Source organism: Lampris incognitus, chromosome 6 (genome assembly GCF_029633865.1).
Source record: "Lampris incognitus isolate fLamInc1 chromosome 6, fLamInc1.hap2, whole genome shotgun sequence".
NCBI lineage: Eukaryota > Metazoa > Chordata > Actinopteri > Lampriformes > Lampridae > Lampris > Lampris incognitus.
In genome coordinates this window covers 24,225,299-24,251,846 of record NC_079216.1, presented here as the reverse complement: position 1 = coordinate 24,251,846, position 26,548 = coordinate 24,225,299, and the positions used below count along the sequence as shown (strand labels likewise).

Genomic DNA, 26,548 nt, shown 5'->3' with positions numbered 1-26,548 from the left:
GACATGCAAAGTTGGAGCTAGTAAACTGCCTCGACTACGTCTACTCTCACGTCTCCTGTCTCGTTGTTTTCTAACTCCACACCTACTACTACTACTTTCGGCTGCTCCCGTTAGGGGTCGCCACAGCGGATCATCCGTTTCCATTTCTTCCTGTCTTCTGCGTCTTCCTCTGTCACACCAGCCACCTGCATGTCTTCCCTCACCACATCCATAAACCTCCTCTTTGGCCTTCCTCTTCTCCTCTTCCCTGGCAGCTCCATATTCAGCATCCTTCTCCCAATATATTCAGCATCTCTCCTCCACACATGTCCAAGCCATCTCAATCTTGCCTCTCTTGCTTTGTCTCCAAACCGTCCAACCTGAGCGGTCCCTCTAATATATCCTGTCCTTCTTCCTCACTCCCAATGAAAATCTTAGCATCTTCAACTCTGCCACCTCCAGCTCCGCCTTCTGTCTTTTCGTCAGTGCCACTGTCTCCAAACCATATAACATAGCTGGTCTCACAACCATCTTGTGAACTTTGCCTTTAACTCTTGCTGATACCCTTCTGTCGCAAATCACTCCTGACACACTTCTCCACCCACTCCAACCTGCCTGCACTCTCTTTTTCACCTCTCTACTGCACTCCCCGTTACTTTGGACAGTTGACCCCAAGTATTTAAACTCAAATGCCTTTGTCACCTCCACTCCTTGCATCCTGACCATTCCACTGTCCTCTCTCTCATTCACGCATAGGTATTCCGTCTTGCTCCTACTGACTTTCATTCCTCTTCTCTCCAGTGCATACCTCCACTTCTCCAGGCTCTCCTCAACCTGCACCCTACTCTCGCTACAGATCACAATGTCATCCGCGAACATCATCGTCCATGGAGACTCCTGCCTGATCTTGTCCGTCAACCTGTCCATCACCATTGCAAACAATAAAGGGCTAAGAGCCGATCCTTGATGTAATCCCACCTCCACCTTGAACCCATCTGTCATTCCAACCGCACACCTCACCATTGTCACACTTCCCTCATACGTATCCTGCACCACTCCTACATACTTCTCTGCAATTCCTGACTTTCTCATACAATACCAAACCTCCTCTCTCGGCACTCTGTCATAAGCTTTCTCTAAATCTACAAAGACACAATGCAACTCTTTCTGGCCTTCTCTATACTTCTCAATCAACATTCTCAAAGCAAACATCGCATCTGTGGTGCTCTTTCGTGGCATGAAACCATACTGCTGCTCGCTGATCGTCACCTCTCCTCTTAACCTAGCTTCTATTACTCTTTCCCAAATCTTCATGCTGTGGCTGATCAACTTTATACCTCTGTAGTTGTTACAGTTCTGCACATCGCCCTTGTTCTTGAAAATCGGTACCAGTATGCTTCTTCTCCACTCCTCAGGCATCCTCTCACTTTCCAGGATTGTGTTAAACAATCTAGTTAAAAACTCCACTGCCATCTCTCCTAAACATCTCCATGCCTCCACAGGTATGTCATGAGGACCAACTGCCTTTCCACTCTTCATCCTCTTCATAGCTGCCCTCACTTCCTCCTTGTTAATCCACTGAACTTCCTGATTCACTATCCCTACATCATCCAACCTTCTCTCTCTCTCATTTTCTTCATTCATCAGCCCCTCAAAGTATTCCTTCCACCTTCTTAGCACACTCTCCTCGCTTGTCAGCACATTTCCATCTCTATCCTTGATCGCCCTAACTTGCTGCACATCCTTTGCAGCTTGGTCCCTCTGTCTAGCCAATCGGTACAAGTCCTTATCTCCTTCCTTAGTGTCTAACCTGTCATACAACTCACCATACGCCTTTTCCTTTGCCTTTGCCACCTCTCTCTTTGCTTTACACTGCATCTCCTTGTACTCCTGTCTACTTTCTTCATCTCTCTTACTATCCCACTTCTTCTTTGCCAACCTTTTCCTCTGTATAATTTGCTGTACTTCCTCATTCCACCACCAAGTCTCCTTGTCTTCCTTCCTCTGTCCTGATGACACACCAAGTACCTTCCTAGCTGTCTCCCTCACTATTTCTGCAGTGGTTTTCCAGCCATCTGGCAACTCTTCACTACCACCCAGTGCCTGTCTTAACTCCTGCCTGAACTCCACACAACAGTCTTCCTTCTTCAACTTCCACCATTTGATCTTCGGCTGTGTCTTCACTCGCTTCCTCTTCTTGGTCTCCAAAGTCATCCTACAGACCACCATCCGATGCTGCCTAGCTACGCTCTCCCCTGTCACCATCTTGCAGTCTCCAATCCCTTTTAGATGGTGCCTTCTACATAAGATATAGTCCACCTGTGTGCACTTTCCTCCACTCTTGTATGTCACCCTGTGTTCCTCCCTCTTCTTGAAATATGTATTCACCACAGCCATTTCCATCCTTTTCGCAAAATCGACCACCATCTGTCCTTCCACATTTCTCTTCTTGACTCCATACCTTCCCATCACCTCCTCATCACCTCTGTTCCCTTCACCAACATGTCCATTGAAGTCCGCTCCAATCACCACTCTCTCCTCCTTGGGTACCCTCTCCACCATGTCGTCCAACTCATTCCAGAATTCTTCTTTTTCATCCGTCTCACACCCAATTTGCGGGGCATATGCGCTGATAACATTCAGCAATAAACCTTCAATTTCCAGCTTCATACTCATCACTCTGTCTGACACTCTCTTCACCTCCAGCACGCTCTTGACATACTCTTCCTTCAGAATTACCCCTACCCCATTACTCCTCCCATTCACACTATGGTAGAAGAGTTTGAACCCACCTCCGATACTCCTGGCCTTACTCCCCTTCCACCTGGTCTCTTGCACACACAGTATGCCTACCTTTCTTCTTTCCATCATGTCAGCCAGCTCTCTCCCTTTGCCAGTCATAGTGCCAACATTCAAAGTTCCAACTCTCACCTCCACATGCCTACCCTTCCTCCTCTCTAGCTGCCTCTGGACATGCTTTCCCCCTCTCCTTCTCCTTCGCCCAACAGTAGCATAGTTTCCACCAACACCCTGCTGGTTAACAGTACCGGTGGCGGTCGTTGGTAACCCGGGCCTCGACCGATCCGGTATGTAAGTCTTATTTATGATCCACATATTTGATTTGGCAAAGATTTTACGCCGGATGCCCTTCCTGACGCAACCCTCCCCATTTGTCCGGGCTTGGGACCGGCACTAAGGATGTACTGGCTTGTGCATCCTCAGTGGCTGGGTTCTAACTCCACACCTAATGCTAAAAAATTAGCGTGTGTTATTGGCCCGGCTCCCCCTGTCTCGCACGGAACAGAGGCGAAAGACACAGCATCAATTAAACGGCGGTTTGCAACATCAACCAGCAGACCATTAGCACACAGAAAATCCGCGCCGATAATAGGAACAGTAATGGCGGCCACTAAAGTCCCACTCAAAATGGCGCCCGTGGAAGCAAACAGTCACCAACCTTCTGCCAAACGTCACAATGGACGAACCGTTAGCTGCACTTAACTGTGGGCCGCCGCCTTCGGCCGACCTGTCTGTTTTAGCAGGAGGGAGTAGGCTCTTTTGCGAGCCTGAGTCCACCAGAAACCGTTTTCCTGACATCGTGTCCTTAATGAAGAGCAGCTCACTACGTCCGCCAGCGCCCACAGCTGTTACTGAGCGCTGGCCCTGGAGTTTCCCGCCGCCTCAAACGTGCACGGAGGGACGCAGTGCCTCGCCTTGCCGCCGAGCCACTGGTGGAAGAAACAGAGGCCTCTCCCGCGCCGACTCCGGGCAGTCACTTCAGCCACCACCGCCGGGTCCGCGTCCTCCGACGTCGGCTGCAGAGGCTCCGATGCCACACTCTGCACATGAACCGTCTGGTAGCCAGCAGCACCCGATCGGCCTCCTCAGCCAAACCTCGGCAGTCACCAGCGGCCAGAAACGGGGAGTTAGCCAAAGCCGCGCGCACAGGAGACGGGAGCTGGCGCAGGAAAACGTGCGGGAAAAGGAACCCACCTTCGTCTGAGCCTAGCAGCGACAGCATATTGTCCATGAGATCCACAGCCGTCCCGTCGCCCAAACCGGATAGGGAAAGGATTCTATCTGCCCTCTCTGCGGTAGATAGGCTGTATTTATCGTGTTGCGGAGGGGCGCGCAACAGCTGCATGGCCCGGCGTGTGGACTGCTGGTCCAGCGCAGCGACGACCAGATAGTATCTGGAGTCGTCCGCGGAGATTCCACGCAGGTGGAACAGCGCCTCGACATGCTGGAACCACGAGGCCGGGTCGCTCTGCCAGAACTCTGGGAGTTTCACAGCCGCGGCGAGAACGGCTGGCTGTGAGAGTTGGGGCGGCGTGGCCGAAGTGGATTCACACTCCTCTTCTGCTCCAAACATGATCACGTCGGGGTCACCAATGTGGCAGGAATGAGGAAAATCACAGCTCCTTCACGCCTCAGACGGCCTTACGGTCGCTCCATCCCACTTCTGACACCAATGTAGCGAATTTGGGGGAGGCAACCACAGGAGCTGCCGCGGCCGGGACGCGAACCTGTATCGCCCGCACCGCAGGAGACATCGCTAACCGCTCGACTAAAGGGTCATGCCCGCGAGCCAGCGGCCAGCGTGTCTTCTTATCCATGCACGTTACAATGTGTATATATATATATATATATATATATATATATATATATATATATATATATATATATATATATTCACTAATCTTTCAATAGTGGATAGCTCTGTTCTGACACATCATCTTGATAACAGGAAAATGTGTGGATTTATATTGCTTCCCACATGTATGACATATCCTTGTGTGTCCAGTGAGGTTTGGGCGACTCTACCTGATCATGACTACGACGTGAAGCCCCTTTGTGTGGAAGACCAGCTTGACGCAGTAAAGAAACGCATCGCTTTCCTGGAGGACGAAAATAAAAAGCTGAAAAGTGAGCGTTTTGGTATAGAACGCTTCCAGTGTGCACCCAATCTGATCAGGTTTTACACTGGTTTTAAGGATTACCACACCCTCAAAGCACTCTTCCTAGCTTTACAGCCTACTGCAGAGTCCATGGTGCGATGGACTCAAATGCAAAGGAACAGCCATAACCTAGAACACATTTCTGTGTCTGGCTTCCATGCAGACCATTTATCGCTGATTGATCAGTTTTTGCTGTTCTTGTGCCGTGTGAGGCAGGGCTTTTTTGCTCTGGATTTATCTGTACGATTCAATGTGTCGCCGGCCACAGTCAGCAGGAACTGTACTACTACTACTTTCGGCTGCTCCCGTTAGGGGTCGCCACAGCGGATCATCCGTTTCCATTTCTTCCTGTCTTCTGCGTCTTCCTCTGTCACACCAGCCACCTGCATGTCTTCCCTCACCACATCCATAAACCTCCTCTTTGGCCTTCCTCTTCTCCTCTTCCCTGGCAGCTCCATATTCAGCAGGAACTGTACGACATGGGCCAACTATTTGCTCTTTATGTTAGGGACCCTCCCAATATGGCCTAGCAGAGCAGCAGTAGACGAGCTAATGCCACCAGTATTCAGGGAATTCTACCCAAACACAAGAGTGATACTAGACTGCACAGAGATCCGCATCGAGACAGCTAGTTCAAAGGTTTTGAACACCATGACATACTCCCATTATAAAAGTAACACTACACTGAAATCCCTAATTGGGATCACTCCCTCAGGGTCAGTTAGCCTGGTAAGTAATCTATACACAGGATGTATTTCTTATAGGAGATAACTAAGAGGTCAGGTGTTCTGGACCTCTTAGAGTCAGGTGATGAGGTCATCGCCGATAAGGGCTTCCTTATCAAAGACCTGCTCGATGAAATAGATGTAAAACTTGTCATCCCTGCATTTTTAGGCCCAAGTGGACAGTTTAGCTGTGATGAGCTCACAGACACACATAGTATTGCTGGCTTGAGAATACACGTCGAACGGTCAATAAGACGTATAAAGGAGTACCACATTTTTGATGGAGTCATACCCCTTTCACTAAGTGGAACAGTCAACCAACTGTGGACTGTGTGTGCTCTCCTAACAAATTTTCAGGGACCACTGTTTTAAACCTTTGTTAAATTCAGCTGACAAGAAAATAGTGCACACAAACCTTAGATAGATTAAACATATTTAACTTCATTTCAGTACAGTCCCATTTTTTAGCCCACACCTTGAGATGAGCAATTACTATCTTAGTTTAGTAAACAATTGATGATTTGAGTTGGTAGCGAGTTCCAGTTTATTGCTACAACAGAATGACAGTTGACCGAACATATTTTAGTTTAAAATGAACCAACAGTTTTGTTAAAGTTAAAGGACAAAGAATGAAAATATTGTAGATGGGACAATCTAATGTATAAATATTGAATGTACAGTATAAAATTGAAATGTATCTTATTTTTTATTTTATTGTGATTAAACGGCTTCTTTGAATACAGCCCTGTGTGTGTGTCTCTCCTCACCGGCACAGGAGAGGCAGAAAGTACTCGAAAAAGAAAAGATCCAGCTTAGTTTTCATATTGTGGTAAATGACGGTAGGTGCTCGAGGTTGGTAGTCCAAACCATGTTTGCTGCTGGCCCCGGCTGCATTGATTTCCAATCGAGTAAGAAGGGGGCGTGGCTAAATTCCCACCACTTGGTTTTTTTTTAATCCAAGATGGCCGCGGCGTGAAATGGGCGTATTGGCTTCCTATCCATGTTAGATCAGAATACAAGGTGCTTCTGCTGACTTAAAAAATCCTAAATGGGCTTGCCCCATCCTACCTGTCTGATCTGCTTAAACCTTACATGCCATCTCGAGCACTTCATTCTCAAAATACAGGGCTCCTGTGTGTACCCAACGTTAAAAAGAAGTCAGCTGGTGGCAGGGCCTTTTCCTATCGGGCTCCATTGTTGTGGAATAACCTGTCCGCTGCCATCAGAAAATCAGAGTCTGTTGAGTCCTTTAAATCATAACTTAACACTCATCTCTTTGCCTTAGTTTACAATTAGTTGCCTTTAAGTTGAGTGCTTCACAACCAGTACTGGATGGCGGGTTCGTTTTCTGTCAATGAATTTACCAACCACTGTTCTGCCGACGAGATTATCGAGTATAGATTATGACGAATTGATGACTTAATTGATTCTGGCTAATGACTATTGCAAACTGTTCTCTTCTCTAACATGTCTTTTCTCTCTCTCTGAATGATGTCTTCTCCTTTCTCTTTTTCTGTGTTGGAATGGTGTCAAGTGAGTCTCTCTTGCATGCATGTGCAGTCGGTTCTCCTCCCAGGTCTCCGTGGTGATGATGGTCGCCATTCGGATGCTGCCTGCCGTTCCACTCCTCACATAAGTTCTTCTTTTATTACATGATGATGCTGGTCGCGTGGCTTGGGTCTTGGACTGCTCCGTTGGCATGTGGACACTGCTTGGCATCCTGTGCATCATGTTCTTCATAAATTTTATGTCCATTATAATTCTGTTATCCTTTTTCAATGTTGTATTATGTAAATTGTGTGAACACAACATCCATTGCACGCTGTCCGTCTTGGGAGAGAGATCCCTCCTCTGTTGTTCTCCCTGAGGTTTCTTCCTATTTTTTCTCCCTGTTAAAGGTTTTTTTTTAGGGAGTTGTTCCTTATCCGATGAGAGGGTCTAAGGACAGGATGTTGTGTTGCTGTTGAGCCCACTGAGGCAAATTTGTAATTTGTGATATTGGGCTATACAAATAAAATTGATTTGATTTGATTTGTTGTCTACAAACACAACTTAAATCTGACCAACGCACAGCAAGAAGACGCGACCATCATACTGGACTCATTGGAAAGGTATTTCAAATCCGCTAAAATTTTTATTTATGAGCGCTACGTTTTTGGCTGTTGTAAACAAGAGGCAGGTGAAACAATAGACTGTTTTGTGACACGGCTCAGGGAGAAAGCTTCCACATGCGAATATGGAGCCCTAAGAGATGACTTAATCAGGGACAGAATAGTCATCGGCATTGCTAAAGAGGGTACACGCAGACGGTTGTTAAGGGAGAAGGACTTGACTCTAGCCAATGCTATTGAAGCATACAGAGCAGCAGAGCTGAGTGATTTGCAGTTGAGATCCATGGAACAGGAGATATCCCTTGCGGACAATGTCAATGTTGTAGGGAAACAAACATTCAAAAGATCAGCCAGTACTACAGAGAAAATGAGAGGGCACCCCAGATCACAAGGGGGTCTCTCCGCATGCAAATACTGTGGCACAGCACATCAGTGGGGAAGAGAACACTGTCCAGCATATGGCAAGACCTGCAATGCTTGTGGCACAGCCAATCACTTTGCGAGAGTTTGCAATAAAAATAAGAAAAAGGATGGTAAACTCCACGCAGTTGAGGGACTGAACATGGATAAAGACAACAACACAGTCATGGACACAAATGATGTGTATGCAACAGAAAGCATTGGTGCAGTGGGAACAAAAAGCAAGAAATGGTTTGTCAGTATTCGCCTAAATGGCAAACTACAGAGATGCCAGCTTGACTCGGGAGGTACCTGCAATGTCATGAGTCTCAGGAACAAGAAGAGGCTAGCTCCCGGAGAGAAACAAAAGCATAGTAGCACCACACTGAAAATGTACTCAGACCAATGTCTGCCATCATTTGGGGTCCTTACCTTTGAGGTCGTAAATACACGACAGTTGCCACTGCTGTCAGGGTCCCCATCAGAGGAGATGGGGCTCATATACTTCACCATCCCAGAGGAACTCAGAGTAGAATGGCTCAACGCAGTGGGCAACAGCCCCACTATGCCTCTCACCAGAAGTGCAGTCATCAGAGCATATCAGGATGTTTTCACAGGTCCTGTGGAGGCACTCCCTGGAGAGGTTCATTTCGACTTGGATCCAGTGGTTCAGCCAGTGCAGAGTGCACCACACAATGTTCCAGTGGCTATGAAGGAAGCTGTGAAGGCTCAGCTTGACCAATATGAAAGAGAGGGTCATATTATAACAGTCAGTAAGCCCACGGATTGGATCAGCAATATGGTCATAGTCAAAAGACCAGAAAAGCTGCGTATATGTCTACAGCTGCACCATCTCAACCAGTCGCTCAGACACTCTCATTACCTCATGCCCACACTGGAGGAGGATGTGCTCTATAAGCTGCCTAAAGCCAAGGTCTTCCCACTGGTTGATGCAAGAGATGCTTTTCTTCAGTGTAAACTGGATGAGGCTAGCAGCCTCATGACCACCTTTTGGACCCCCTGGGGCCGGAAGAGATGGTTGAAACTTCCGTTTGGTGTGTCATTAGCCCCAGAGGTCTACCAGAGGAAACACCATGAGCTGTTGGAAGGGCTTGAGGGAGTGGAGCCTATAGCTGACAACATCCTCATCGTTGGTTGTGGTGACAGTGAGGAAGAGGCAAACAAGAACCATGATGACAAGCTGGTAGCCCTTCTGGACCACTGTCGACAAGTGAAACTGGGGCTCAGTGTCAAGAACCTTCAATTTAGAGTGTCTAAGGGTGCGGTTCCATGGCCACATCCTGTTGGCTGCAGGTCTAAAAGCTGACCTGGAGAACGTCAGAGCGGTTTTGGACATGCCAGCCCCATCCGACGTCAAGGGTGTGCAGAGACTCATCGACATACTTGGCTAAGTTTCTCCCGCGGCTCTCAGAAACATGCAAGCCTTTGAGGAGACTCACAGACAAGGACAAAGTCTGGCACCGGCTGACGAAGCACGATGCAGCTGTCAGGGAGATAAAACAGCTTGTGACAGACACCTGTGCTGCGATACTATGATGTGTCAAAACCCATCACAGTACAGAGTGACTCCAGCCAGCATGGCATAGGCGGCTGTCTGATGCAGGAGGGACGGCCTATTACTTTTGCATCGAGGGCACTCACGCCTACAGAGCAATACTATGTGCAGAAGGAATGCCTCAGCATAGTATTTGCCTGCCAGCGTTTCCATCATTATCTGTACGGTCGAGACAATATCACAGCGGAGACAGATCACAAGCCCCTCATAGCAATCTTCAGCAAGCCTCTCCTCAATGCTCCCAAGTGCTTGCAGAGCATGCTACTGGCTCTTCAGAATTACAACCTGTGGGTGATCTACAAACCAGGACCAGACATGTTTGTGAGTGACGCATTAAGCAGGGCTGTCACTTCCAAAACACACCCTGGTTCTATGCATGCAGAGCACACAGTCTGCAGTATGGTGGATGAGCAGCTGGCAATTGAGCACATAAATATGGCTGACTATTGGAATGTCACAGACAAAAGGCTGCTACAGATACAGCAACATACAGACAACGACTGACAACTACAAGTCGTGAAGTCTACTATCCTTAAGGGTTGGCCCGCTGATAAGGATGAAACAGAGCAGTCAGTCAGAGAGTTCTGGCCTATCAAAGAGGAGCTAAGTGTCCAGAACGGAGTCTTGTTTAGGGGGAAAGAGTGTTGATCCCAAAATCTTTGCATCCTGAGATGCTTGCCAGAGTATATGGCAGTCACATCGGTGGTGAGCCCTGCTACAGACAAGCACGGGAGACCATACTGGCCTGGAATGCAGAGCGAGATCAAGGATTTTGTCAGTAAATGCTCTACATGCAATAAGTATGCAATTGAGCAGCAAAAGGAGACAATGCTGAGCCATGAACTGCCCACATGCCCCTGGCAAATCATAAGTTTTCAACACAGTGGGAAAAACTTTCTGATGGTAGTTGATCACTACTCAGATTTCTGGGAGATTGATGTTCTGCCAGACAGTGCAGAGACAACAATAAAACGATGCAAGGCTCAGTTTGCTCATTATGGGCAACTTGACAGGGTCATTTCTGACAATGAGCCCCCGTTCGCCTCGACTCAGTTCCGCCAATTCGCTGTGGAGTGGGGGTTTGACCATATCACGTCCTCACCAAGGCATCCCAAGGCCAACAGGAAGGTGGAAGCAGCGGTCAAAATCGCAAAGAACCTGTGCAAGAAAGCACTATGGATGGCGAGGATGCCTGGAAGGCAATCTTACAATGGAGAAACACCCCAACGGAGTGTATGGACAGCAGTCCTGCCCAACGACTGATGTCATGGCGTTCGAAGTCAGCTCTGTCAGTGGTTGATGCACTTCTTGAGCCATGCGTCATTACGGATGTTATAGACAAACTGCGGCACAGGAAACAAATCTCGAAACTCATCTATGACAGGACTGCTAAGGACTTACCTGAGCTCACAGTGGGAGAAGCAGTTTGGATGAAACCACTACCAGGAGACAGGACTGGCATCTGGTGATAGGAGTGTGTCTGCAGAAAGTGGCCCCATGGTCATATCTGGTAGAGGTCGAGGGCTCCTTGTATCGTCGCAATTGAGTCGATCTACGTATGGTAGAGCCAAGGCCATCACAAAACCCTAGGGCTGGCGCAGAGGGGCCTTCATCTGAATGCAGTGGGTCTCAGCCACAGAGTGAAATGACGGAGGGTGAGAAGGCATGCACGTTCTCTCCTCAACCCTCTCCCAGCAGGCTCTACAGCAGTCCATGGGCTCCGGGCCCACCACAGACTTTGGACACCTCTGCTGTCCCATCGTCACCCCATTCCCCTGCTCTCTTTCGATATGGCCGTCAGATAAGGCCTCCCAACAGACTGAACCTATAAGCTCACATGGACTGGTTCTAATTTTCAGTGTTTAGGCAGTCTGGGGATAGTGGCTGAAGGGAAGGGGGGGGGGGATAGACAGGCTGTTTAATTGTTTTTGAGATCTAGATATAACAATGTATTGGGTGAAGATCACAAGTTGTTATTTCAAGAAGTGTTTTGTTTACTTAAAGGAACCCAGCCACTGAGGATGCACAAGCCAGTGCATCCTTAGTGCCGGTCCCAAGCCCGGACAAATGGGGAGGGTTGCGTCAGGAAGGGCATCCGGCGTAAAATCTTTGCCAAATCAAATATGCGGATCATAAATAAGACTTACATACCGGATCGGTCGAGGCCCGGGTTACCAACGACCGCCACCGGTAATGTTAACCAGCAGGGTGTCGGTGGAAACTATGCTACTGTTGGGCGAAGGAGAAGGAGAGGGGGAAAGCATGTCCAGAGGCAGCTAGAGAGGAGGAAGGAGAGGGGGAAAGCATGTCCAGAGGCAGCTAGAGAGGAGGAAGGGTAGGCATGTGGAGGTGAGAGTTGGAACTTTGAATGTTGGCACTATGACTGGTAAAGGGAGAGAGCTGGCTGACATGATGGAAAGAAGAAAGGTAGGCATACTGTGTGTGCAAGAGACCAGGTGGAAGGGGAGTAAGGCCAGGAGTATCGGAGGTAGGTTCAAACTCTTCTACCATGGTGTGAATGGGAGGAGTAATGGGGTAGGGGTAATTCTGAAGGAAGAGCATGTCAAGAGTGTGCTGGAGGTGAAGAGAGTGTCAAACAGAGTGATGAGTATGAAGCTGGAAATTGAAGGTTTATTGCTGAATGTTATCAGCGCATATGCCCCGCAAATTGGGTGTGAGATGGATGAAAAAGAAGAATTCTGGAGTGAGTTGGACGACATGGTGGAGAGGGTACCCAAGGAGGAGAGAGTGGTGATTGGAACGGACTTCAATGGACATGTTGGTGAAGGGAACAGAGGTGATGAGGAGGTGATGGGAAGGTATGGAGTCAAGAAGAGAAATGTGGAAGGACAGATGGTGGTCGATTTTGTGAAAAGGATGGAAATGGCTGTGGTGAATACATATTTCAAGAAGAGGGAGGAACACAGGGTGACGTACAAGAGTGGAGGAAAGTGCACACAGGTGGACTATATCTTATGTAGAAGGCGCCATCTAAAAGGGATTGGAGACTGCTAAGTGGTGACAGGGGAGAACGTAGCTAGGCAGCATCGGATGGTGGTCTGTAGGATGACTTTGGAGACCAAGAAGAGGAAGCGAGTGAAGACACAGCCGAAGATCAAATGGTGGAAGCTGAAGAAGGAAGACTGTTGTGTGGAGTTCAGGCAGGAGTTAAGACAGGCACTGGGTGGTAGTGAAGAGTTGCCAGATGGCTGGACAACCACTGCAGAAATAGTGAGGGAGACAGCTAGGAAGGTACTTGGTGTGTCATCAGGACAGAGGAAGGAAGACAAGGAGACTTGGTGGTGGAATGAGGAAGTACAGTAAATTATACAGAGGAAAAGGTTGGCAAAGAAGAAGTGGGATAGTAAGAGAGATGAAGAAAGTAGACAGGAGTACAAGGAGATGCAGTGTAAAGCAAAGAGAGAGGTGGCAAAGGCAAAGGAAAAGGCGTATGGTGAGTTGTATGACAGGTTAGACACTAAGGAAGGAGATAAGGACTTGTACCGATTGGCTAGACAGAGGGACCAAGCTGCAAAGGATGTGCAGCAAGTTAGGGCGATCAAGGATAGAGATGGAAATGTGCTGACAAGCGAGGAGAGTGTGCTAAGAAGGTGGAAGGAATACTTTGAGGGGCTGATGAATGAAGAAAATGAGAGAGAGAGAAGGTTGGATGATGTAGGGATAGTGAATCAGGAAGTTCAGTGGATTAACAAGGAGGAAGTGAGGGCAGCTATGAAGAGGATGAAGAGTGGAAAGGCAGTTGGTCCTCATGACATACCTGTGGAGGCATGGAGATGTTTAGGAGAGATGGCAGTGGAGTTTTTAACTAGATTGTTTAACACAATCCTGGAAAGTGAGAGGATGCCTGAGGAGTGGAGAAGAAGCATAATGGTACCGATTTTCAAGAACAAGGGCGATGTGCAGAACTGTAACAACTACAGAGGTATAAAGTTGATCAGCCACAGCATGAAGATTTGGGAAAGAGTAATAGAAGCTAGGTTAAGAGGAGAGGTGATGATCAGCGAGCAGCAGTATGGTTTCATGCCACGAAAGAGCACCACAGATGCGATGTTTGCTTTGAGAATGTTGATTGAGAAGTATAGAGAAGGCCAGAAAGAGTTGCATTGTGTCTTTGTAGATTTAGAGAAAGCTTATGACAGAATGCCGAGAGAGGAGGTGTGGTATTGTATGAGGAAGTCAGGAGTTGCAGAGAAGTATGTAGGAGTGGTGCAGGATACGTATGAGGGAAGTGTGACAATGGTGAGGTGTGCGGTTGGAATGACAGATTGGTTCAAGGTGGAGGTGGGATTACATCAAGGATCGGCTCTGAGCCCTTTCTTTTTTGCAATGGTGATGGACAGGTTGACGGACAAGATCAGGCAGGAGTCTCCATGGACGATGGTGTTCGCGGATGACATTGTGATCTGTAGTGAGAGTAGGGTGCATGTTGAGGAGAGCCTGGAGAGGTGGAGGTATGCACTGGAGAGAAGAGGAATGAAAGTCAGTAGGAGCAAGACGGAATACCTATGCGTGAATGAGAGAGAGGACAGTGGAATGATCAGGATGCAAGGAGTGGAGGTGACAAAGGCATTTGAGTTTAAATACTTTGGGTCAACTGTCCAAAGTAACGGGGAGTGCAGTAGAGAGGTGAAAAAGAGAGTGCAGGCAGGGTGGAGTGGGTGGAGAAGTGTGTCAGGAGTGATTTGCGACAGAAGGGTACCAGCAAGAGTTAAAGGGAAAGTTTACAAGATGGTTGTGAGACCAGCTATGTTATATGGTTTGGAGACAGTGGCACTGACGAAAAGACAGAAGGCGGAGCTGGAGGTGGCAGAGTTGAAGATGCTAAGATTTTCACTGGGAGTAACGAAGAAGGACAGGATTAGGAACGATTATATTAGAGGGACCGCTCAGGTTGGACGGTTTGGAGACAAAGCAAGAGAGGCAAGAATGAGATGGCTTGGACATGTGTGGAGGAGAGATGCTGAGTATATTGGGAGAAGGATGCTGAATATGGAGCTGCCAGGGAAGAGGAGAAGAGGAAGGCCAAAGAGGAGGTTTATGGATGTGGTGAGGGAAGACATGCAGGTGGCTGGTGTGACAGAGGAAGACGCAGAAGACAGGAAGAAATGGAAACGGATGATCCGCTGTGGCGACCCCCAAAGTGAGCAGCCGAAAGTAGTAGTAGTAGTAGTTTTGTTTACTTAAAGGAAAGGGAGATGTTACGGGTGGTATTATAGCGCCACCGAGTGGATGTTAGCTGTAGTCAATGTTACATAAGGCACGCAGTCTCCTGCGTGCGTCAATTCATCTCTGTATTGTTGATACTTACAGTTCGACACTAAAGCTCATTAACTGTTAAGTTGGAGTATGCCTCGTTTTTTACACACCACTAGCTCAAACAATGGCCTGACGGCCTGTCTAGGGTGTCTCCCCACGTGCCACCCAATGACTGCTAGGATAGGCTCCAGCATTCCCGTGACCCTGAGAACAGGATAATTTGGATAATGGATGGATGGTTAATTCTGGACCCAGCCACATCCCCAATGATAAAAGGGTGTGCAACCAGGTTTCCGTAAGTTTTCTATGCCCCCCAAAAATGTTTCTGATTGTTTTTCACTTAATTTTTTGGGTTTCAATTTCACATTAAAGGTGGAAAAAGTTCTGACCTGATTTATCTTGGTTTCATTTTTTTTTACATCACAAAAACCTGCCATTTTAACAGGGGTGTGTAGATAGCCCACTGTAGGTAAAATAGAAACAGAATATGTGCTCTTGGGGAATATTTTCAAGAGGGGACTCGATAGTGTACTACATTAAAGGATGGGTATCATGTCACACCTTGTCAGGGAGGCCTGGACTTTCCAGCTTCACCTCTCTGTACAAATATAATCCTTCTGCTTACCTCGCTGTCGAAATGTTGTCAGAAAAGTTAGATATGACACTAACATGGTCATAACTGCTGGCTTTCATGCTGAATATATGAGGTGTGAATACATAGGGTGTGTAGGGTGTGACTATATGAGGCGTGAATACATGAGGTGTGACTACATGAGGTGTGAATACACGAGGAGTGCTGACCACGACTTTATCAGCGGTCAGGTCTGAGCCGTGGGTACATAATCATGTTTATGCATTGCTGTGTGTGCATGCATGCATGCGTATACACTCATGCATGTACCCCCGTGTGTACTTGATACACGCGCGTTCATGTATGTGCGTTTATGCGCGCGCACACACGTTGACGCTGTCAGGTTCTTCATTGCCACCTGCTGTTGTCTGTTGTCAGGAATCTTTTTTTCTGTTCTTTTTATATTTTACCTCGGTTAAAACAAGCAGGTTAATCACTAATAAATGGCATTGTTTGGTGTTTTATAATACACTATTATATTCTAGCCTATAACTTTACAATTGTGTTATATAATTCTGCTCTGGGTTGTAAACTGTTCTACGGTAGGATTTGTGTTGACATTTATTCTTATTGATTCATTATCAAAATATTAAACTGAAGGAGAGTCGAAATGTCGAAGGAAAATCTCAACTTTAAAAAAGAAAATATTGGGAGAAGCGAAATTTTGTTAATCGATATACCAGAAAGTACTGGGGACAGAAGGAAACATGATGTGTGGAAACCTGTAAGGATCAGTTGGTGGAGTGTGCCTGTCTGTTATCTTATCTGCTGCTCTTTAGTAACATATACAAACATAAGATAAACATTAACATAACATATACAAACACAGTTCACGTGAAGAAGAGCTCCACATTCCGCTCATTGTGCAGTCAGCACGACGCAACAAGTAGCCAGACTGACTTTGACGCGCCAGTCGGCGCCCTTGGACCAGTAATTACCCAGCATCACTTGGTCACATCTGCAGCAGGACCCCAGTCTGTTTACACACAACTCTCTCCACACCCTTCCGAGAAGTGAAGACACTTCTTTGTGTGGCTTATTGTCAGACACACACTGAACATGTCCAGCCTGGCGCCCTGAAATCTTTTTCAAAGTCGTTCAATATTTCCCAGGTTTTAAACCGACCACATTATTGTTTCCGTTTATTTAGCATTGACAACCCTGACAACTTCTACTGCCCGAGAGGCTTGGAACCTTCCGGCGTACCAAGAGGTGGTGACGGACTGATTCTGACACTAGTTATCAATATCAATATCAGGGTCGGGCCGCACCACGGACGCTCCAACGTGTTAAGCACCAGACATGAAACCCCGTATTTTCTACAGACCGGAAACTTCCTCAAAATGTTGAATAAAACTTTTGTCAACACTCTTCCTTTAACTTAACTCAACAAGGGCAACAAGCTGTCGGTGTTATTTCTTCTAGTCTGTCGGTGTTATTTCTTCTAGGCTTAGCAGGTGCTGCGAGATGGGAGCGTCCCTCGCGGTGCTCATGAATATGCTAATGAGGCGCCGTGCCTGGCTCCCCGGCGGAGGCACTCTGCTGGCAACAAGGCAAGTTTAGCCCGCGGTCCAGTCCACAAGCTTCCAGGAGGTCTTCAGCGCACTCCTCCTTGCCTGCGCGTGAAGAGTTTCGACCGACACTTGACAGATGTCTCCGTCGACGTCTCCGCGGTTCTTTTCGGGGAAGGAAGTGGCCCGCCACTGCACCAAGGACTCCTGCTGGGTGCTGCTCGGGTCCAGGGTGTACGATGTGACCGGGTTCCTCAGAATGCACCCGGGCGGGGAGGCGCTGATTCTGCGCCGCTCGGGGAGCGACATAGTCCGGGAGATGGAGGGACCCCCGCACCGGCACTCGGAGAACGCGCGGCGATGGATGGAGCAGTACTACATCGGCGAGCTGGACCGGGACAACAGCAGCGGTGATGAAGCGCAGGTCAGGAGGGACATCGATAGATAAAGTAGTGTGCCATAACAATGTTGATATGTACATACAATGCAGATATGTGTGTGTGTGTGTGTGTGTGTGTGTGTGTGTATGTATATATATATATATATATATGTATGTATATGTACGTATGTATATGTGTTTGTGTGTGTTTGTATATATATATATATATATATATATATATTTACATATATATATACACACATGCATACACACACACACACACACACACACACACACACATATATATATACATACATGAAATGAGGCGAGGATATACAATGAAAGATAAAAAGTTCAAGAGCGGAAATGCTTTAAAAGCAGATGTAGGTTAAGATAACAGTGATGTGTTGGTGTCATCAGCAGGTCATGGTCTGGTCAGAGCTGGGCTGCAGAGGTGTTCAGTGTGGGAAACACAGCAGCTTGTTAGGGACGCTGCACTTTTTAAACCGATGGCCGTTCTCTGAGGATTCATATGTGCAGTCACGTGAAGTAATCCGTTTGACACACGATGGAGGGTAATTTGTTTCAGCTATTCGTTTCAAATAAAGCTTTCGACTTCAAAATGTGCCGCAGAAGGCCAGATGATGGCCCGTACAGACGGGGTTATCACTATACTTCAATAGCACAACTTTAAGTTAAAGTTGGTTTACACTGTTGCCGTACTGTGGTGTGTTGAACGTGCAGAAAGCCAACAGAGCCCTGTTACGTGTGTGTATGTGCACGCATGCATGTTACGTGTGTGTATGTGCGCGCATGCAACAGTCTGTCAGTTTGTGCGATGTTAGTTTTCCCACACTGATGGAAGTCTTGATAAGGTCCACGGCCCAGTCCCGTCACCTCCCATGTCCCGTGTTTAGTCTGTTTGCGAGGAGATTTGGGTCAGGGTTTGCCTGATTAATGAGGAAAACAATCGACTGGTCTTCAAGAGTGACGAAGAAAAGGATGAGGGAGGTTCCACGGAGGAAAAGGGAGGGTCCAGGTGACACGTTAGATGCAGCTCACGAAAACGGGGGGTTGGGGGTAGTGTTAATGAATGATGCAAGAGGTGTGTGTGTGTGTGCGTGTGTGTGTGTGTGTGTGTGTGTGTGTGTGTGTGTGAGAGAGAGAGAGCTAGCTCGGTCCTGGCTGGAGGAAATATGAGCGGAGACAATTTGAGGGAATCATTAGTGAGCCGAAGATACACTCCGTATTTTATCTTTCTGTTGAAGGTGTGTGTGTGTGCTTGTGTGTGTGTGTGTGTGCGCGCGCACGCGTGTGTGTGCGTGTGTGTGTGTGTAAGTGTGTTTATCATGCTGTTGGTCTGTGTGGGGTGTGTGTAAGTGGGAGAGGGAGGAGAGTTTGCATAAATGTCTTAGTGCCAGTTAACATTTACATGGCTTGCCCACTCTGATCTGTGTCGATGACTCTTCTCTTCTCTTCTCTTCTCTTCTCTTCTCTTCTCTTCTCTTCTCTTCTCTTCTCTTCTCTTCTCTTCTCTTCTCTTCTCTTCTCTTCTCTTCTCTTCTCTTCTCTTCTCTTCTCTTCTCTTCTCTTCTCTTCTCTCCTCTCCTCTTCTAATCAGAATCAGAATCAGAATCATGTTTATTGGCCATGCAGATTTGCACATACATGGAATGTGATTCCAGTTTCGTGGCTCTCTCAGGGTACTTGACATAGAATAACAACACAACACAACAATCTTCAGATATCTACACAAGAATTGACTTATACAGCTGAAATAAATGGTGACAAAGTGCAATGGTGCAGAGTATAGTATATCAGAGTTGCTGAAATACGTAGATGTTAGCGGGTTACTTACATACATGCCTGAGGTAGATGGACATGACAGAGTGTACCAGTATACGTCCAATGTACAGTACAGTATATACAAAATGGTTGGATTGATTGACAGTGTTAAGTATTCATTGAATGACAGCCTGCGGAAAGAAACTTGTTTTTATATCTGGTTGTTTCGGGGTGCAGTGCTCTATAGCACCTGCCAGAGGGGAGGAGTTCGAACAGGTTGTGACCAGGGTGTGATGGGTCTGCAGTGATGTTGTCTATCCGTTTCCTGACTCTGGAGGTGTGTAAGTCCTGAACGAAGGGCAGGGTTGGCACCAATGATTTTCCCTCCAGACTTAAATGTCCATTGTAGTCTGTCCCTGTCCTGTTTGGTGGCTGAACCAAACCAGACAGTGATGGATGTGCAGAGGACAGACTGGATTATTGCAGTGTAGAACTGAATCAACAGTTCCTGAGGCAGGTTGAATTTTCTAAGCTGGTGGAGAAAGTACATCCTCTGCTGGGCCTTTTTGATGATTGTGTCTATGTTGGATGCCCACCGTAGGTCCTGGGAGTTTGTGGGACCCAGAATTCAGTAGGCTTTCACTGTAGACACAGTACTGGTGAGTATGGTGGGGGGCAGTGTTGGGGGGCTCCTCCTGAAGTCCACTGTCATCTCCACTGTTTTGAGTGTGTTCAGCTCCAGGTTGTTATGGCCGCACCAGAGAGCCAGCTGTTAAACCTCCCATCTATATGCAGACTCGTCACCATCCTAGATAAGGCCAATTACGGTTGTTCCATCCGCAAACTTCAGGAGTCGAACAGACGGGTCACCTGAGGTGCAGTCATTTGTGTAGAGGGAGAAGAGTAAAGGGGACAGCACACATCCCTGGGGGATGCCAGTGCTGATTGTCTGGGTGTTGGATGTGATTTTCTCCAGCCTCACCAGCTGCCTTCTGTCAATCAGGAAGTTTTTAATCCGCTGGCAGATGGGGGCTGGTACAGTGTGAGTCGAGTGAGTTTGGAGTGGAGGATATCTGGGACAATGGTGTGAACACTGAGCTGAAGTCCACAAACTGGACCCTTGCGCATGTCCCTGGGGAGTTGAGGTGTTGGAAGATGTAGTGCAATCCCATGTTGACTGCATCATCCACTGACCTGTTTTCTTCATAGGCAAACTGCAGGGGGTCGAGCAGGGGGCCTGTGATTTCCTTCAGGTGGGCCAACACCAGTCTCTCGAAGGATTTCATGACTAGAGATGCTAGGGCAATGGGCCTGTAGTCATTTAATCCTGTGATACGGAGTTTCTTGGGGACCAGGATGATAGTGGATTTCTTGAAACAGGAGGAGACTTCACACAGCTCCAGTGATCTGTTGAAGATCAGTGTGAAAATTGGGGCCAGCTGGCCAGCACAGACTTTGAGAAAAGAGGGTGACACACCATTCAGGCCTGGTGCCTTCCTGTTCTTCTGTCTCTGGAAGCACTGGCGCACATTCTCAACACAGATCCTGAGTGTGAGTGGAGAGTTCGGTGGGGAGGGGAGAGTAGCTGGCAGCGGGTGCAGTTGGTTGTGTATTGTGGCCGGAGAGGGTGAGGGGTGTGAAAGTGCACTTATCAAACCTCCAGTAAAACTTATTTAGATCGTCAGCCAGTTGATGGTTCCCGGCATTGTGGGGGGGGGGGTGGTCTCCTGTAGTTCGTAATGTCTCTCAAACCTATCCAGACTAATGCTGGGTCATTGGCAGTAAACCTGTTATTCATTTTTTTAGGGTAGCTCCTTTTTGCCACTCTGATCTCCTTTGTGAATGTATTTCTGGCTTTGTTATACTGGATGCTATCTCCACCCCTGTAGGCCTCCTCTTTAGCCTTACGAAGCTGCCTGAGTTTTGCTGTGAACCAGGGCTTATTGCTGTTAAAGGTACGGAAGGTTTTGGCGGGCACACACAGATGTCCTCACAAAAGCTGATGTAAGACGTCACAGTTGTCAGTAAGTTTGTCCAAGTCTGTAGATGCAGCCTCAAAAACACTCCAGTCAGTACAGTCGAGGCAGGCGTGGAGCTTCACTGGTCCATTTCCTCACAGTTTAAAGCACAGGCTTTGCAGAGATGAATCAGACAGTGATAAGAGAGTCCCAGGGCTGCACGGGGGACAGAGCGACAGGCGTCCTTTAATATTGTATAAGTATGATCCAGAGTGTTTTGTCCCTGCTGGGACATTTAACATGCTGTCTGTATTTTGGCAGTTCATGGCTGAGGTTTGCTCAGTTAAAATCCCCAAAGATAATGAGCAGGGAGTCTGGATATTTGCGCTCCATGTTTGTAATTTGATCAGCCAGTTGTTTTAACGCCTCTTTAACACAGGCCTGGGGTGGGACATAGACGCCGACCAGAATAAATGATGTAAATTCCCGCGGTGAATAGAATGGTTTACAGTCAGTGAAAAAGGTCTTTAAGTGACGGCTGCATGATTTCTTCAACATTGTGACATCCGTACAACAACCTTCGTTTATGCAGAAGCATATGCCGCTACCCCCGTTTCTTTTCTTTTCTTTTTTTTTCTTTTTGCTCACTGAGCCAGGTTTCAGTGAGACACAGGGCGGGAGATCTGGAAAGTCCGAGTTTTTTTCTCCCGTTTTAGGACTAGCAGTTCGTCCATCTTGTTGGCCAGAGAGCGGACATTCGCCAGGTGGGTTGACGGGAGCGCGGTTCTAAATCCCCGCTGTCGCAGTTTAGCGAATGCTCCGGCTCTGCCCCAGCCCGCACAGAGCCGAAAGATCAGCAAGGCTTCACTTAAAGTCGGTAAAAAAGTCTGCTCCATTTGTCCAGTGGACAGTTGGAGGCTTAAAAGTTCTTCTCTGCCGTATGTGATCGGTGAGTGGACGCTGGAAACTAAACAAATACACAAAAACAGAAAAAGTACAAGAGAGCGTAGAACCAAGGTTACCATCTACGGTGCCAGCTTGATGACCTTCTCTCCTCTCCTCTCCTCTCTTCTCTTCTCTTCTCGTCTTCTCTTCTGTAGCCTTATGCTTGATTTGTAAGTTATAGCTATAAAACAACACTTTGGACAGCTGCCATCCATCTTCACTTTCAGCGTGTCAGTTATTACGTGTGTCTATTGATTGGAATGAATGGAACAGGCTAATATGTGCTGTAAATGGAGTTATGAAAACTACAATACTGTTAATCACTCTTGGACAATGAAAACAGCCTACATACAGATACATACACACAAACACGTTTCTTTTAGTTATCATAATCTACTCTTGTAAAGGTTAGTCCCAGTTTATCGCTGGTGTTTATTTAATTTGAAACTCGTGTACCAAGATGTGATGAGAGTAAGCAGCTATAGACGACCCTCTGACGCAGGTTTTCAAGGTGCGGGTGTTTTCAGAAAAAAGGGCCTAACCGAAACTTTAATGTGTAATTTGCATGAAACCACCAATATGGGCCAACACTTGATAACGCTTTATTTTAGGGGGTCGGAAATTACCTAGTAAGTTCCTAGTAATAAGGTGGTAATTATCACGCAATTTCTTAGAAATAAGGTTGAAATTACCTTGTAATTTCCTAGTAATAAGGTGGAAATTATTAAGTAATTTTTTAGAAATAAGGTTGAAACAACCAAGTAATAAGGTGGTAATTATCAAGTAATTTCTTAGAAATAAGGTGGTTATATCCTAGTAAAAAGGTGGTATTTTATCAAGAAATTCAATAGAAATAAGGTGAACGTAAGCAGCAGTAATGTTCTAGTAATGAGGTGATACAATTCCTAGTAAATTGGTAGTCATTTCTTGGTAATTTCTCATGAACAGCCCCCTAAAGTGTGTTTTCCCTGCATGTCTTATTTCAAGCTACAATAAATTGCGAGTTACCTATAAATGCAACTAAATAATCAACAGTAATCATTATAAATGAATAGACCATTTTCAAAATTTCATTCCTACCTTGCTTATTGGGGCCTGATAATGTATTCACACCACTCAATAAGTTTATCACTTTTCATATACAGAAAAGATAATATACATAATCAAATGATATAAATACACAAACACAGCATACAACCAGAGGTGGCAAATCCTGGTCCAGAAAGTAAAAGTCCTAACGATGTTTGCTCCACCCATGTGCTAAACCAATTGATTCTAATCAACCCCACTCTTCAGCTTGATAGGGTAATGAAATCAGCTGATTTAGCACGCGGGTGGAGGAAATACATGGTTCGGAATTGTACTTTCTGGACCTGGTTTTGCCATGTCTGCATACAACATTAACATTTGTACAATGCTCTAATATCCCTGAAAAGGCGTTGAACCACTCCTTCCCTGTGTTTCTTTGCCAACCAGTGGTTCCACTCAATGAATTTCAAGTTCATTCTGAGAGCTGTCGGTGTGCGGTTCCCCCTGAACCGGTCGATCGTCTCCTTGTATGTACGCCAGGCTCTCTCAGTATGTTGGCTGTGTGCCCCTGTCACTGGATGTACAAAGTGCCACCTATGGGTCACCTGGTAGTGCGCATAAACTTCTTGTGTAAGACTGTCAACGCTCTCCATGAATCCGATATGATGCTGCTACCAGGGTTGACATGTTGGCAGACAAGCGGGACTAACACCTGCCTCGATCGTCTCCTCACGAGCTTCAGCACTGGCCTTCTAATTCCTCCTCTCACCTCCAACATGCCAAACACCCATGACCTCCTCCACCATGTTGCCCCAAACCGGTCTCTTGCGTGCTGCAATGACATAGATAAGCAGAATGAGAGGGACGCTTTCAGAGAGATTATTTTTTAATCACTGGAATGAGCTAAAATGTGTTTTAACCTGTTTGCACGCTACTATGATGGTATGGCAAATGGACGTTGCATTAGTGTACCATGGTGATTTATACACAAAAACCAAGGAGACAGATTGAAAGCACTATTTATTTTTACAATATTGTTACTATAGGCTGATATTAAGGATGTGTGTGTATTGTCGGCAGCACAACGCTGTTTATGCTAGGCATTGCAGTTGGTAAACTATTTCAGTTATTAGCTTGGATTCACAACATGGTGCTTTTTTACATACACCTGGTCTGCTAGCGGTTTCCTAATATGAAGCAAGTGTTACAGGTTTCAAGTGTGAGACTGTGCATGCAGATTAATATATTTGGACCTAGTGTTCTGGCTGTTTACCAGAATTACACGGGAGGGGTATTGTTTAACTTGTCTGGACTGTCTGGTTGTAACGATACCTAACATGACCCGTTTCGAGTATGACATAATAATTTAACACAAAAAAAACAGTTTATGTAACAGCTAAATTGTTTTTTGAGTTTGTATTCGACCAACATCAGACACATATGGACCGATCTAAGATAACGCTGATACTTTGGACAATACACCCCCTCACCAGTAGGTGGCTCTGTAAGATGCATAGGATAGAGACTGCTGTAAGAATGTAGTGAAGAAGACACAAAAGACGACAGTCCGGTATGTTACACATTAATTGTGTTGCTGAGGGAATTCATTAAAGTTAATCAACAGTTCTTTTTGTCTCATGTGACTCACTCACTCACTCAGCAACATAACAAACGTGTTGCCCAATTTACATGCAATTGTTTGTGTCGCACTTTGCGGTGCTGGAGTGACTACAGTGCCGATAGGAGGTACAATACGCCCATTTCACGCCGCGGCCATCTTGGATTTAAAAAAAAAACAAGTGGTGGGAATTTAGCCACGCCCTGTTTCAGTAGGCTATCTTATAAAGAATGACACACACACGAGTTGCTCAGTGCAGCCAAGTATATTCAAAGTGATGTAACATGTTCCTGAGCGCGGGTCATGTGTATCTAAGGTAAACTAGTGGATAGCCGATGGCATCGATCTATCTAGACCCGTAACATCCTCCTTTTCCAAGTATAAACACATACACATGAAGTTAGTGCAAAATAAAATTACTTTCATATACGAACAACCAATAACAGTGCAACAGCAGTAAATCTCTTCATATCCCATACCAGTGTAATAACCACAGTAGCGTATGATAACATTTCTCCTCTTTTCCCCCTCTCTCCCACATAGCAACCATCAACATTATTCAGATTACATAGTGAGTTTCAGTGGAGGTTTAGACAGCCGTCCAACCCTTGTGTAAGTGTGTCCATCCGAACGCGGAGCGCCAACAGGAGTAGATGGCGCCTTGGGCATGGACCTGATGGGGCTCGGCTCGAACACAGCCTGAGGGGTCTCAATGACAGTTTCTGTAGCTGGATCCCCGTCCGGTGTGTGTGCCGCAGCGGGTTCAACAGGATCGTGCGCGGCTCGTGCAGCTGGCTCAGCCACTCTGAGATCGATCCTGTTACGACGGTACAGGGAGCCATCAATGTCCACAAGATAAGACCTCGGCGCAACCCTGCGGAGACAAGTTCCGACTCTCCAGCGGCCAGTGTTATCACCTGGCAGGGGCTTCATCCGTACGACTTCCCCAATTTCCAGTGCCGGCAATTCACGGGCAGATCTGTCATAGAAGGATTTGGCGAGTTGCTTCCTGTGGCGCAGCTTTTCAGTGACGCCCACGACAACAGCTGGTTCCAGGAGCTTGCTTGCCGCCGGGATGGACGTCTTCAACCGGCGGGACATGAGGCGTTGTGCTGGGCTGCTGCCCATGTTTTCCGTAGGTGTATTCCTCCAGTGAAGCACGGCTTTCCAGGGGTCTTCACCATCATGCGCGGCCTTACGCAGAAGATTTTTTACAATCTTCACGGCCGACTCGGCCTTGCCATTCGCTTTCGGGTGTCTGGGAGAGGAGGTCACGTGCTCAAATTCCCACTCAGAAGCGAACCGTGTGAACTGAGCTGTGAACTGAGGGCCGTTGTCTGTAATAACCTTCTCTGGCTGACCATGTCGGGCGAACTGTGCCTTACATCGCTTGATGACTGTCTCTGCAGACATGTCGGGTAGAAGTTCAATCTCCCAAAAATCGGAATAGTGGTCGACTATTAGGAGATAGTCTTTCTGTCTGAAGCTGAATAGGTCCATGCTCAAGACCTGCCATGGCCTGGTTGGTACTTCGTGAGAGAGCATGGTCTCCTTTTGCTGATTGTGGGCGTACACATTGCAGGTCGAGCAGCTGCTTACAAAGTCCTTTATCTCTGACTGCATGTTGGGCCAGTACAATGTCTCTTGAGCGTGTCGGTAGCATGCAT

The 26,548-nt window shown here is 46.9% G+C and overlaps 1 protein-coding gene across 1 annotated transcript in view; it reads left to right on the top strand.

The window, feature by feature from the left end:
- The first annotated feature begins 17,241 nt into the window (after nucleotides 1-17,241).
- fa2h (fatty acid 2-hydroxylase) overlaps nucleotides 17,242-26,548 on the top strand; it is a 105,525-nt gene continuing 96,218 nt past the window's right edge. The window contains 1 exon segment of the mRNA XM_056282622.1: nucleotides 17,242-17,591. Within this exon segment, the coding sequence (XP_056138597.1) occupies nucleotides 17,307-17,591 (285 nt within the window). The 5' untranslated portion in view covers nucleotides 17,242-17,306.